Source organism: Lepidochelys olivacea (genome assembly GCF_965140295.1).
Source record: "Lepidochelys olivacea isolate rLepOli2 genome assembly, chromosome: 14".
Classification (NCBI taxonomy): domain Eukaryota; kingdom Metazoa; phylum Chordata; order Testudines; family Cheloniidae; genus Lepidochelys; species Lepidochelys olivacea.
Window position 1 is genome coordinate 20,495,356 of NC_140424.1, and position 15,274 is coordinate 20,510,629.

At 46.5% G+C, this 15,274-nt stretch overlaps 1 protein-coding gene across 1 annotated transcript in view; it reads left to right on the forward strand.

Annotated features, from left to right (window-relative positions):
• TRIM16 (tripartite motif containing 16) overlaps positions 1 to 6,130 on the forward strand; it is a 195,218-nt gene extending 189,088 nt beyond the window's left edge. Inside the window, exons 5-6 of the mRNA XM_084647237.1 lie at positions 2,497 to 2,592; positions 2,952 to 6,130. Coding sequence (XP_084503363.1) covers positions 2,497 to 2,592; positions 2,952 to 3,589 — 734 coding nt within the window. The 3' untranslated portion in view covers positions 3,590 to 6,130. The remainder of the gene's footprint in view (positions 1 to 2,496; positions 2,593 to 2,951) is intronic.
• Positions 6,131 to 15,274: the final 9,144 nt, after the last annotated feature.

The following is a 15,274-nucleotide window of genomic DNA, read 5'->3' on the forward strand; positions in this document are numbered from 1 at the left end:
CCTGTGGTAGTGTCGTCTTATCCTCTTTCAATAAAGTAAGGCCTTGTAAAATAAAAAAAAAAAAAAAATGCAGGCTTCCCGGGCCCCCAGAAACAGACAATCCCAAGGTCACAGTGGCAGAGTCAGGAATAGAAACCCACCAGACAATCCTTCCTGTGTGCAATGAGATCATCATGCTGGATTTGCAACATCACACACTGATTCCTATGGTAACAGATTGGGATGTAGAGATTGCGATTTTACTGGATGTCCAAGCATGCGGGAAAAGTGGGATGATTAAGGGGTGTGTGTGTTGGGGGTGATGTTTCTATTTAAGCACAATACTGTGATTAGAAAAGAGAGCAAGCAGAATGTAGAAACATTCCAGGTATTGCCCCCTCCCCTCACTATTTAACTTTGTCCCACTCTTTCTTTCAAATGATCAATCCACCTCAATCAGCAGTTAATGATTTACTGTGTGAAAAGGCCTGGATATTACGTAGGTTGCTATCCAAATGCCTTTTTAGTCCACAATAGAAATCTGATAAGCAATATGAGTCTGACACAATCCAGCTGAATTCCTCGCCCTCCCATGCATTAACATTATCAGCTGAGTCAGTTCCACTTGTTTATATGTAGTCACTCCTGGTTTCCCCAGTAAAGCAAAGGCTATTTGCTGTTAGGTGCTAGTGCGATCTCTGCCTGCTTAGAGCATGTATGGAGGTCACAGCATCAATCCTGCCTTGCTGGCAGTCTTGACACAAAGTCAGGTATGAGCTGGAGGTGACAACAAGGAAACCAGGCTCTTTCCTGATGAGAATCAACTCAGCCACCTCAGGACTGAAGTTATTTCCTTGAGAAGGAAAGAGGAGGGAGCTGTGGAATCCATGGTGATTTAGCTGGTTTTAACTCCATACAAGTTGTAGCATTTACAGCAAATCTGTTTTTTTTTCTGGAATAAATGAGTACTGCAATTTAATAATAATACTTTGTCCTTCTCTACTGCTCTCCATCCAGGGATCTCCAAATGCTCTATAAACATTGCCCACAATTATCCTCCATGATCTAAAAAAGAAAAGGAGGACTTGTGGCACCTTAGAGACTAACCAATTTATTTGAGCATAAGCTTTCGTGAGCTACAGCTCACTTCATCGGATGCATACTGTGGAAACTGCAGAAGACATTATATACACAGAGACCAAGCTGTAGCTCACGAAAGCTGATGCTCAAATAAATTGGTTAGTCTCTAAGGTGCCACAAGTCCTCCTTTTCTTTTTGCGAATACAGACTAACACGGCTGCTACTCTGAAACCTCCATGATCTATCTATCTCTGGCAGTGCAAATCAGCCAGAAAGCCAGCTGAACTAGTCACATGGAGATTCCTTTCATACTAGTAATAGCATAGAGCTGGTGACACACCCATCCTAGCCCATGCATAGAAATTTACCTCTGTCATCTCAAGCTATTGCTTCTCCCATTGCCCCGTGATTTCAGTCCTGCCCTTTAGTAGGTACAATGTGATAGCTGTTGCTGATTTCTTATAGTCTCGCCTTTCCTGTTTTCTGTCTTGCTGTTTATTGACTCTCCCTGAATGAAGGACTTTACTTTTATTGGCACTGACCTGCAGCCCTGACTGCTCTCATCTCCACCGGTTGCTTTGCAGTTTGATTCTGTTCTTCTCTGGGTTTGTTCTCCCTCCCATTTCTGCACGCTTGAGTACGATTGGGTTTATGCCAGAGAAACACCTGGCAAGGAAGGACAGGAAACAGCTGCCTAGGGTACAGAGTGGGTCTTGTGTTTTGAGTTTAGCTGATCAGAGAAGCATCACAAAGCCCTAAAAATGACCGGGACTGTGCCACGCCAGCCAAGAGTGCCCTTCCTAGGGTGGTGTGCAGCAGGAACTGTGAGGCTGTTGCACTGTTGCACAAATACAATCAAGCACCAGGCATTGACCATTGCACTGAATAAGTCTCAGCTTCACCTCACCCCTACTCCCTGACACTTGAATGCAAGAGGCAAGGCAGGCACCAAGACTAGGCACGTCTGAGGAGATGTGGGGTTAAGCGCAGCCCTTTTCGTGGGTTTGAGGCACTAAGATACCCAATCCGCTCTTCAGCCCTTCTACTGCTTTTAGGCTGGAGTAACTTACCAGACGTATTCCCTAGCCATAGTTGAGACCGATGTAGCTCTGCAAGCCACCTAGGAGGGCTCCACAGGTGACATTTTGTGCTTGACTTCTCTACACCATGTTTCCCTTCACTGCTTACACAAAGTCCCAGGAGGCCAGGATTCAGTGGGCCTCATCCTGATTCTCATCCACGCCAGCTTCACACTGACATTATTATTGATTGTCATTTGTGTTACAGCAGTGCAGTGGGTTTCAACCTGTGGCCCGCGGACCCCTGGGTGGGTTGCAGAGTGTGTCTAAGGGATCCGTGAAAGTTTGTTGTTACCACAGAACAGCAGTTTTCAACCTGTGGTCTGTGGGACTACTAACTGTCTTTTTGTTGTTGAAGAGGACTGTGGGATCAAAACGATGGTGTCTGCACTTGTACCATCCAGGCACCGCATATCAGCTCCAGATCCAGAGACTAGGAGTGACTTTCTCAAGTGTAAGTATTGGAATTAATGACTCTAAAGCAGATGAGGCTCATGGGGGAGAGGGGAATGGGAGTTTGGAAGAGGTTTCTAGAGAGCGACCTGGTTATGTAGTTTATCTTGGATTATCTGTATCTCAGTTGTCTTAATTGTTATCGGCTGAAACATGAGCATGGCCACAGCTTCTTTCAATCCCAGTGACAATCGCCTGGGCTATACAAAGGTATTCAGTTGCTCAGTGATGCTCAGCTAATGGACTATGTATAGTAGTGGAGTAGGATCCATAGCTCATATCTTGGGCTAAACAACATGGAGAGTGTTCACTGGAGAGGCCACGTTAGCCATTTCAGTAACAATTTTCTTTTCTATTTAGACACTTGCCCGTTAATGTTTGACCCAGACACAGCCCACAGATATCTCAGGCTCTTGGAGGACAACCACAAAGTGACTAACACCACGCCTTGGGAACACTCCTACCCAGATCACCCTGAAAGATTTGAGCACTGGCGTCAGGTGCTGTCAGACAACAGCTTGTACATGGGTCGCTACTACTTTGAGGCTGAAATAAGCGGAGCCGGCGTTTACATTGGTATGACATACAAAAGCATTGACCGGAAGGGGTCAGAAAGCAACAGCTGCATCTCGGGGAATAACTTCTCCTGGAGCATCCAGTGGCATGGCAAGGGGTTCTCTGTGTGGCACAGTGATGTGGAGACACCACTGAAAACAGACACGTTCAACAGGATAGGGGTCTATCTGGACTACCCCAAGGGCACTTTGTCCTTCTATGGTGTCACCTTGGACACCATGACTCTGTTACACAAGTTTGAGTGTGAATTTGCTGAGCCGCTCTACCCTGCTTTCTGGCTTTCGAAGAAAGAAAACTCCATCAGAATAATCAAAGCAGAGGATACTGATGAGAAGACTCCTTCCTCTTCTGCTTCCTCAGAGGAAGCTGCTCCTTCCAACACACATTCAGCGTCTGAGGTGGAAGCATTGGCCAGTATTTAGGTTGTGGATCAATATTAGTATTGTGGCAGCAGGGGCAGCAAGGAGATACATGCTACTGAGGTTTTAATAAGAGGGTCCATTGTTGGATCATATTAAAGAAGTTCTTTATTAAAATCACAAATTAGTTTGATTCCCCATAGTTTAAATTCCAGGGTATTACTAATTAAGAGGTCTCTTGGTTTTTGGTACTGTTTCTCTCCCTCTATGTGTGAAATTTGCAAGCTGCTAATTGCGTTAGTACATTCTAAGACAGAGTCTGTTCTCAAAGCAATTCACAGAGAGAGAGACTCAAAGCAATACTCTGTAACAACAGAAACAGCACCCAGAGGCTCCCTGCCCTTTTGTTGTATTAACAATTGTGATTAAAATAGAGATAGAGGATGTATGTGGATGGATGCTTGGTGTGGATAATAACTGAATGATCAGGGAGGTGCCAGCCTAAGAATCCAGTGTCCATCGGCTGAAGAAGGCGTCAAGTGGAAATAACCAGAGGACCCCCGGAGGGCAGACTGGAATCCACCCAACAGCCTCAGGAATGGGAGAACCAAAGAACAAGATAACATTTAGCAGCATGGAGCCATCAGGAATGTGCCATCTGCTGACTGATTCAGCAACAGCATGATGAAGCAATTCCCATAGACCTGGCATAGGAAGAAATTCCTATAAAAATAGACTCTAGAAAGTGAGAACTTTGGGGGTCTGATTCTGCAAACCAACTTCCAGGAGCATCAGATGAGCATCTGACAAGGCCCTGCTCCCTCCTCATGTCCAGGGCACCTGGCCAGTGGCTTGGCATAAGCAACTTCAAGGCTGGTAACTATGATAACAACCTTGCAGAACCTGTGTGTGTGTATGAATGAATGTGTGAATAAATATGAAATTGAATGGAATGTTATAGCTATAATTAACTGCTTACTAGGATCCTTTCTGTATTCACAATAAATGTGGCATTTTGCCTTTTCCCCTTTAATTAAATCCTGCTGTTTTTTATTTTATTGGTATAACACCATAAACGAAGCTGGTTCTCAGCTTCCTATGGCTTGAAGATGGAAAAGTCCTTTTAGGTCATGTAGTCCAACTCTCAGGGGTCAGTACAGATTATTCCCTACTTTATATTCTTGAATGCTTTGTTCAGTAGGATTTTACCTTATTTCAGCATAATGGGTATTCTACCAGTTCCCTTGGGAAACTTTTCCAGCTTCAAGGGACCTGATTCTGTGCTCATTTACAGCAGCATAAATCAGGTGTAACTCTATGGAAGTTAACCTTGGGCCAAATCTGCAGTTAGTGTAGCTCTGCCTAGCTCTGTTGAACTCAATGGAGCTATGGTGATTTATACCAGCTGGAGATCTGGAGTGGAGTTACACTGGTGTACAACCTGTGTGAGAGGAACATCAGGCACTAATAGGTCAAGATCTCACTATATGGAAAATATTCCTAATGTTTAGTTTACATTTCTTCTGCTCAGTTTCATTCGTTACACCTGGTCTCATTGGAGGCAGAATAGGTCAGTGGACAGGCAGGCTGGTCCGGTGGCTAGGGTGCTATCATTGGTGTGGGGGGACCAGTGTTCACTTGCCTATACCAGCACAGTCGCCTTGCGTGATGCTGGGCAAGTTGCTCAGTCTCTCTGTGTCTCAGTTCCCCGCCTATACAATGTGGATAGATAGCCTTGCCCTACCTCTCAGGGGTCTTGTGAGGATAAATGTTGGATCATATTAAAGAAGTTCTGTATTAAAATCACAAATGAGTTTGATTCCCCATAGTTTAAATTCCAGGGTATTACTAATTAAGAGGTCTCTTGGTTTTTGGTACTGTTTCTCTCCCTCTATGTGTGAAACTTGCAAGCTGCTAATTGTGTTAGTACATTCTAAGACAGAGTCTGTTCTCAAAGCAATTCTTTGTAACAACAACTACCCACACAGAGAGAGACTCAAAGCAATACTCTGTAACAACAGAAACAGCACCCAGAGACTCCCTGCCCTTTTGTTGTATTCATCTTGCTTTGTTAACAATTGTGATTAAAACAGAGATCGAGGATGTGTGTGGATAATAACTGAATGATCAGGGAGGTGCCAGCCTAAGAATCCAGTGTCCATCGGCTGAAGAAGGCGTCAAGTGGAAATAACCAGAGGACCCCCGGAGGGCAGATTGGAATCCACCCAACAGCCTCAAGAATGGGAGAACCAAAGAACAAGATAACATCTGGCAGCAGGGAGCCATCAGGAATGTGCCATCTGCTGATTGATTCAGCAACAGCATGATGAAGCAATTCCCATAGACTGGCATAGGAAGACATTCCTATAAAAATGGACTCTAGAAAGTGAGAAGTTTGGGGTCTGATTCTGCAAACCAACTTCCAGGAGCATCAGACGAGCATCTGACAAGGCCCTGCTCCCTCATGTCCAGGCCACCTGGCCAGTGGCTTGGCATGAGCAACTCTGAGGCTGGTAACTATGATAATAACCTTGCAGAACCTGTGTGTGTATGAATAAATATGTGAATAAATATCAAATTGAATGGAATGTTATAGCTATAACTAATTGCTTACTATGATTCTTTCTGTATTCACAATAAATGTGGCATTTTGCCTTTTTCCCTTTAATAAGATCCTGCTGGTTTTTATTTTATTGGTATAACATAAACACACAAAAGATGGTGAGATGCTCAGAGACTACAGCAATGAGTGCTTAAGCACCCTAGGTAGAACACTGGACTGGCAGGGCGGAGTTCTGTTCCTGAGTTGTTGATGGGTGACTTTGGGCACCTTCATCTTTGTGCCTCAGTTAATTGATCTGTAAAATGGGGATAAAGATGCTTGCCTACCATTGTAAAAGGGGGGCAGTGCTACATTGCTATATAACTAAATATTATTATTCTTTTCCTCTCTGTCCCTCAAGTCTTCCTTACTTAATCTAGCCTTCTATTGAAACCACCATTCTCTTTTTACGCTTCAGCCCATCACCTCAGGCCTGCCCCAGAACATGTGTGCTGCCTTCCTATTTCATACTGCATCTAATCCAAGCTCTGTCTTTGCCTTCATGCCTTTAAATAATCCTATTCCTGTCTAAAACTCTGAATTTCGACTCCCCTTCCACCTCCTCTACTCCCTATCCTGTCTTCTCCTTGCTCCTTTTCTCTCCGTCCCACTGCCAGTTTTGTACCTTCAGTCATGCTCTCTTCTACATTTGGAACAAATCTCCACATCCTGTCCCCCAAATACCTCCTTCCAACAATACTTAAAACCCTCCTTAAACCCTCTTCTTCCTGAAACATGCCTACCTTGTTGTCCTCATTAAAAATCTCTCCGCCTGAACTGTTGTCCTGTGTCTTTGTTCTATTGGTGAGGGGAAGCACCCTGGGGAAGGCATTGTATCTTACCCTACATTTGCAGGGTGCCATGCAAATGTATGGTGTGTTATACACAATAATTCCAGAACTCCCTTAGAATGTCACTACTTCAATAAGGCTGTACCAGTATACAGGCCAACATCATAAGGTGTTTTGCTCCATGAACCTGGTACTTTATGAAGCACTGTGTGAGGGAAGGTGTACCCCACACGGTAACAAAAGGATTAACAGGAGCCTGAGCCCAATTATGTGGCATCAGAATGGGTGGTAGGCCTAATTGGTGAGCAATCCCAGCTGACAGGGAGCTGGGTCTTCATAAAGGAAGGAGCTCAGGGTAGTGGGAAAGAAACTAGGGAGGAGACTCAGCAGAGGGGTAGCTGGGTGTTTAGCCCAAGAGAGGAAAGGCAGAAAGAGGCTTGGGGCTAGAATTAGAGAGCTCTGAGTTAGGAGGAAGCCTGGGTATCTGGTGGCAGGTTGTTCTGAGCCAGAAGGAAGCTGGAGTGCAAAGGGCTTGCAGGGGATGAGGGAAGAATTCACCAGCCACTCTCTTGGCCCTAGAGAGGGGAGAGTGCTGTGGGGAACAGGGAGGCTTGCAGGGCAAGGAGGAAGCTCAAGGAGGGAAGATACCTAGAAGACAGAGGAGTGGGCCAAGCTCCTGCGGTTGACCCTGACACAAGGGCAAGAACCAGGCCTCTAGGAGGAAGCCCTGGGAGGTTGTTGCTTGTTACAGAGAGCCCAGGAAGGGACTGGTGAAAAAGGCCTAAAGAAAAACTAATGGTAGGAAGGAGTCCTGAGAGACAGCAGCAAGTGTCTGATGGAGCAGACCTTGGCTGCTTGTCCTAGGTTCCCTGGACTGGAACCCAGCATGGGGCTGGATTCTCCGACCAGCTAGTGGGAGGGTGGGGTGATTCCCCTCTGATGTAGGGGGATAAGGACAGGTCAGACTCTGGAGAGAGGTGTGTTCAAACCACTGGGCCCAGAGTCAGGAGCCGGAGACGTGACAAGGAATTGTTTGTTGGACTCTGTTAGCCCAGAAGAGGTGAGACTAACCGTGACCATGCTGCAGTGCTGAGTTATGAGAAGAGGCAGACCATTGATGGGGACACTACAGAGCTGCTCTCCCATGCCTGGCTGCGAGGGGCAGCCCCAGTGGTGAGTCCACTGTTGCACACACCCTGATATAGACAAAGCCATTTTACAAGACACACCCTTCCTCCACTAATGCTAGTGAACCCAAGGCACAGTGCCCCCCCGCCATACACCATGTTACCATCTGAGTTGGCCTTCCGGCAGCAAGCTGTAAAACTGCCTTTGATCCTCCTTCCTGTCCTGCCCCTATTTCAGACAGAGGGGTAGGGACAGAGGTCAGGTTGATACAGAGACATTGGGGTGTAACTGTAAATTAGGGGAAATGTGGGGTTTTCTCATTCTGCCAACTACAAACCTTCAAAAATCATGGGTCTGGCTTAAAAAAATCATGTTTTTAAAATAATGAATGTTGGGTTCTTTTCTTTTACCTCCTGGTTCCTGAATGCTCAGGGCACACTTGCTTCACATTTTCAAGCTTTGCTCTGCTAACTGCAGGGCTATATGCTTCTTTATTTGTATATGAAAGCTGAGGCTTTCATGCAAATCATGCTTCCAGTGATGGGGGCTTTAAGAGAAACACTAAAAATCACAGGAGTCACAATGAAATCATGTGAGTTGGCAACACTGGCTTCTGCATGTGGAGCCTGTGACATGCCCCAGCCAGGACCATGGCAAAGAGGAAGCCACCTTGATTTCTCTAGGGGACCTTGCGCTCAGCACAAAGTAACTCGCCCACGTAGCATAGGGACATGAGTGGTAAAAACCACTACCTATCTCTGGTGGGGTGAGCACCCATAATCCCACAGTCCCCTGCCAATGAAGCACTGACTGCACAGTCTGAGGAACAAACGGTCTGCATATAAAAACCAAGGAAGGAGCTCTGGAAATACAGAGACAGATAGAGGTTGGTTCATGGGATAAACACCACTGAACAGAGAAAGAGTTTCAAAGATGACTCACATCCTGGGTGTGAGATTTATTTCTTAATCCCCTCTGTTGAGGGCCTGGAATCCATAACCTTCCTCTCCTAGGCTGCCAGCCTGAATCTAGTGACTACTTGGTGATCTGTGGGGGGAGATGAGTGTCTGGGTCTCTATACTATCCCTATGGGCAAGTGTCCATTTCACAAAGCCAACACTAAATCCTAGTTGACAGGCCAGGGCTGAATGAAACTGGAGTCCTGAACTACCTGCTCTCACAGCGCAAGCAGTGGTCCTTGCAGCTGTAGCTGTGGGCAGAGAGAGAGGCAGTGCAGATGAGACGTGTACTAAATGTTCTCTGCTGCACCTGTTCTTTAGATAGAGGTCTCGGGACCCCCAGACCTAGGGGATCAATCCAGTGCTTGGATTCTTGGTGCAGAAAGGCTGCCCCCCACCTCTCAAACTCCCGTACCAACTGCAGCTCAGCAGAAGCAAGGCTTGGGACTGATGGGGTGATGATGGTGCAAAGGTGGGGAGAATCCTGAAGCAGCACAAAGAAGTGAATTTGATGTGCAGCGGGAATTGGAGAGGTTAAAAAGCAGAGGGGAGAGGGTTTGGGGTGAGTGGAGTGGGTGGGAGGAAACTGGGAGCAGGGGAAATAAAAGAGAAAATGAAATTGGAACAGAGTGAAAATGTGGGGAAGGAAATAGAAGAGAATTTCAAAGGGAAAAGGATCCAAGTGATAAAATCATGGCCCGGTGTCTATATAGATCATGGAATGCAGTATAAATAAATGATAAAAGCAAGCTGATAGAAAAGCCTGGCGAGGGAAAAGGAAATCCTACCCCATGCCCCAGGGAAATGACGAGCAGGAGCAGGGAATACAAAGGAGATCCTGACTAATAGGGAAAGAGGGGAGAGTGGAAAAGAGGAATTAGAAGGAAGGTGGTGCCACAAGAGGGCACTCTTCTCCCACAACAAAGCTACCATTGCTGCTGTGGGAGCAAGTAAGTTACTGTGTGGATTAAAAATAGATAAATAATCCACCTGAAAGCCTGTCACTGTGGAAGGAATTTGTGTGGAGGGTCAGTGTGTTTGCCTGTGGGGGACAAGGTTCCTATCTGGGTCACATTTCCACATGAAAAGCAGGCCTCCTGCGAGTTATGGGGTAGCACAGCACAGCAGGGAAAAAAGGCAGTAAACTTTGATACCACTGGGGATTCCTGCTCATTAGAGGAACGGGGCCTAGAGAGGAAGTGAATACTGTAGGAGCAGCCGCAGAGCTGTGTGGAAGCTCAGGGCTAGTGTGTCAGGAGGCGGGGCGTGTCCCGAGTGAGGCGCTTCAGCAGAGCTGTGCGGGGGCCCCAGAATGGGACTAGCAGGGGTGCTGCAGGTCAGGACGGAGGAGCACTGGTGGAGCGGCAGAGGGAAGCCCAGAAAAGGAATAGTTTTATTTGTACACTGTTCCCATTGAACAAAATACGTTAATGTCCCACCAGGAGGTTGCTGCACAATCAGACCAGTGATGGTAATGCTGTACATTTGCAATACTGAAGGGCTTGATGCTGCCACGCAGTCCTGGGAGTCCCTGCAAGACCCCCTGGGGCCAAATGCATCCCTGGAGTCAGTGGAGTCATGCCAAGGCTGAATGTGGCTGATATTGACTGCTGTGAGGGCTACCTCAGCAGGAAGCTTAGGTGCTGTCTCCAGTAATGGAATAAGACAATCAGCTCAAAGTGCCACATGAAAACCAAACTGTTTATCATTTGCTTTGTGCCTCCCTCTCTCTTCAAAGCGTCTAGTTCTTGCTGGCATTTTCTCTGTTGCTGTCAGATTTTTCATTAGCAAAAGAGCTTCATTTTAGCAAAAATAGATTGGGGGTGGGGAGAAATCACGGCACTTCTAATGAGCCCCCCACCTCATCATGCAGCTCCACAGCAAAGCAACAGCTGGGTTGTTCTGCTGTGACTTTACTTCACTCCCTGCCCAGGGAATGCAGAGGCATTTGAGTACTAGGGGTGTGAAAGGTGGAGAGGAAAGAAGGAGGAAGGACGAACAAAGAGAATAAAAGGAGGAGGCAGGGGCAAGAAAAGCAGGAAGAAATGAAGGCTAGATTCTTCTCTTTTGTGTTGGTTGCACAGGGGCTGTCATTGCTGTCAGAGAGAACTGAGGGCATATTCATTAAATGAAACTGTCTCCAGGGCATATTCAGCACCACCTCAGTGACCAGGCAATTTTGCTGCCATGCAGAGGGTCAGAGGCTGAATACCAACTCTCTGGGGTAGCAGGTATGTGGAGTTAACATGCTTCCTCCTTGAGCAATCGAGCATTTTTTGTCACACCCCAGCAGTCCTCTCTGGCTGAACTAGCAGAGTTAGTGGGCACAGAAGGGATCAGCTCTACAGGATCTGGGAGAGTGGACTGGGAATTGCATAGAAACCTTCCTCCCACAGCAACAGAAAAAGGTCTTGAAATGCTCCTGGGAAGGGAAAACCCTTCACAGAAATATGGAGAGAAAACAGCCTACTAATGTGACTTGATAAAGGCAGCAAGGCTGGGAGCTAGAAGGGAGTGCTTCAAAGTCAGTAATGAAGATAAGCAGGTCTCAGATTTCTGGGGATAACCCAGTTGCCTCTCTTGATGTGGGGGAACATAGTCTATGCATTGCCCAATTTGTCGGGGGATATCATGAAGGCCACTCCTGGAGACCTGATACCAGACTAGATAGACCAATATAAATCTTCATGCTTCAGGTCATAAGCAAACCATTAACTCCCTGGGGTCAGGAAGAAAATTCCCCTGGGCTCGGGTTATTACATCACTGCCTTAGGCAGGGTTCTTACATCTTCCTCCGAAGAAGCAGGTAGCGGGTACCGTTGGAGACAGAATACTGAACTAGATGGGCCATTGATCCAGTTGGGCAATTCCTACGCAGCTGTCTGACCCAGTGAGGGGAAATCCTACAGTATCTTTGCAGGGCTATTCCACAGCAGGGCTTCCCACAGGGCAACAGAGTCCCTCACTGCATATCTGACAATGGCTGAACACAAAGGCCAGCTGAGCATGAAGGCCATCAGCTGGGGGAGAACAGGCACACTGAGACACTGGGAATGTCCCCTGGCTGCCTTCTAATGCCCCCAGAGGCCTTCTGAGCAGCTGCCAGTTCTCTGAGCCCCAAGCCCTCAGTACCATGATACAATCACTTTAAAGTGTGCTACGACAGGATGCTCCTTTCCCAGCAGGTTTCTTCCTATCTTCTCCCTGCCCTCATATTCAGCCTCTTTAGAACCAAGGGGGGTGCTACCAGAAACCTCCCAGGGGACAAAGACATCAGCTCCTAATTGTACAGCAAGCCTGGCACCTCCCCTCCCTCTGTGGCTAATTGAACCTGTTCTCCTGACAGGCTGCCTGACTGAGGCACACTGGCCCTCCCACCTAGCAGGAGGCCCTATGCTAATTAGCAGCCGGGCTGACAGCTTTCTCCAGTTCAGTGATATCTTTCAACCTGCCACCTGTCACCCAGCCTCCCCCCACTTCCCTTTGCCTTAAGGAATTATTACTGAGCGCAGCTTTCAGAGCATAGATATAAGAAGCCATATGGGGCAGGTGTGTGTGGGGAGGACCCCTGCAAAGATGGCTTTTTCCAGGAGCAGCTGTGTGATAATTTGGCCTTGTCTTTTGTAAAGGGAGCCTGGCAAAGGCCCTCATTTCTGTGGCCAACACCATTTGCTAATGGTTGGGAAGGGCAGCGAGAGTCCCTCCCCCGCCTGCTTTTCAGAATGGATGGACCCGATCCATAGCTGGAGTAAATCTTTGGAGCCCCATTGACATCAGTGCTGACAGATTTACCACACCTAAGGATGTGGCCTGAGAAGCAGAGCAGGAATACCTAGCTGTTATCTAATGCTTTTCATCCCTTGATCTCAAAGGATGTCAGTATCATCCCCATTTTACAGATGGGGAAATAGAGGCACAGAAAGGGGAAGTGACTTGCCCAATGGCATCCAGCAGGCAAGGGGCAGAGCCAAAAATAGAACTCAGGGCTCCTGAGTCCCAGTCCAGTGCCTTATCCTCTAGGTCACACTACCTAAAAGAAGGAGGAGTTCTGCTCCTCTTTGGACTGAAAACATCCAGCCTGAGAGCTGACCTGCTAAGTCACCTCACTGAGTAAGATGAGTGTCAAAACCTAAGGTGGAAAGGCAAGGAAAAGAATAGAAAGCTAGCTGGCTGGGGGAGGGAGGTAGTTGAACACAGACTCCAAGGAATTGCCATGGAGAAAAGACCCTGACTTCAGATCCTTTTTACAACAGGGCAGGTAGAAAAACCAGCATTTAATTTTTATGCAAATTTTTGAACCCTCCCCACCAAAAGCCTTATTTTTTTATTTGTCAGAATGTTTCATGCTTTAAAAAAGAGAGAGAGAGAAATGGACGGAAACACAAAATGTTTTGTTTCATTTTGAAGTTAATTTTCTTTTCTTTTTTTAGAAAAAGGCATAATGAGATCCAGAGGCTGGAAGCGAGATAAATTCAGAGTAGAAATAAGATGCATGTTTTTAACACTGAGGTTAATTAACAATTGGAACAATTTATAAGTGACATGGTAGATTCTCCAACTCTTGAAATCTGTCTCTGTAAAAAAAAGATGCTCTAGCTCAGGTAAGGTCGCTTGGCCTGTGTGATGAAGGAAGTTGGCCTGGGTGATTGTTGTCAAGCTGTCCTGCAGTGGCTCAAAAGCATGAGTAGCAACCCCAGGGCAGACTGTTAAGAAGCAGGGCACAGACCGGAATTGGCCGCATGTTCTATATTTAGATTTCACCCACCAAGTAACAAGGGTGAATTCAGCAAGCATTATAACAGCTTTACCATGGAGTCACAGACAGTCCCCTTGGTTACTCCCATCTATCTTGGCACCCAGGCAAGCCGGCCTTTGTGATAGATGGTCCCTTACACCACAAATCACAATATTTGGCTTACTCCCAGTCCCAAAGGACCAGTCACTTACCTCAGTCAATTGCTCCTTAGATCTCACTCCAAAGACAATGCTTGTAGCCAATCCTATAATAAACTAACTAAATATGTTTCAACTTGGAAAAGGATATAAGAGAGTTAGTTACAACGTTAAAGCAGATAAACATACCCACACCAATGAGTTAGTCTTAAGTTTCAAAAGGTAATAGAAACTTCTATAGTAAGCAAGCTCTATATGTCCTTTAGGGCTATCCCAGGCTAAGCCCTGGGGATCGCTGGTTTAGTAATTCTTGCCCCCCTCAGAGTCCAAGCAGCATAAAAGATACAGATTCTCCTTCTGCTTCAAGTTGCAAGTTCAGCTCTTGGGAGGAATTCAGTTGCACATCGCCTCTTCGGGGTGGGGGGCACAATCTACAAACCCGTTCATCTTCTGAAGTTCCACGGTGGTTCATCTGGTGTTGCTGTGATTTATAGTTACAGAAGCAAACACTTAAATATTACCTTATAACACGGGATACAGGTATTATAAGTGAGATTAATGGAGGCAGCAACTTACAAGCATTTCATGAAGTCTAAACACAAAACACATTTTTCTAACTCTAATGCCTGTTTTAAGAATATTAACACACAGGTGAGCCAGACTGGTTCCAGCTCTGTATTTGTCAGTGTTCAGTTGACACCTAGGGGTTTTGGCGAGAGCTGGCACCTGGTTTGTCAGCATCACAATCATAATTGTCCCTTCTGACCTTAAAATCTATGAATCCTCAGAATTTGATTGACTGACTGATATTTCTGTGGTGTTCATCACAATAGTATCTCAGAACTATTCACTCCTAGCATAGCTATTGCAAAGGGCCTGTAAATTCCATCCAGGGATTGACCCCAGCACAGGATTCCCAGTTCAGGGGGCAGTCCAGCATAGGAGAGGGCATGGTCAAAGCATTTCATTACCCCAGCTGTTCCTCGAGTGCCATAAAACCTACAGGAGCCACGGAAGGGCAGAACCAGCACTGGGGATTGAACTGGTCTCCCATAACTTTAGAATTAGGAAGTTGCAAACTGCCTCCTCCCTGGCCCTGGATGAACATCGTTAGTTTTAACCCTGTTTGGGCTCAGCCTCTCCATCAGAGAAACAGAATTTCAGTTAGTTGATGATGGAATGAAGGTTCCACTCAGACGCTGAGAAGAATGTGTGATAACTGAGGTGGAGCAAACCCTTCCCTACTACTTCAATGGAAAGTGCTATTGCAGCGAGAGGCCCAAGTGCAGTTAGGCCAGAACTTGGGTTCAAACCTAGACCTGAATCTAGGATTTATGGGCTCGGTCGTGTCCCCACTTTATCCCAGGGTGCAGTC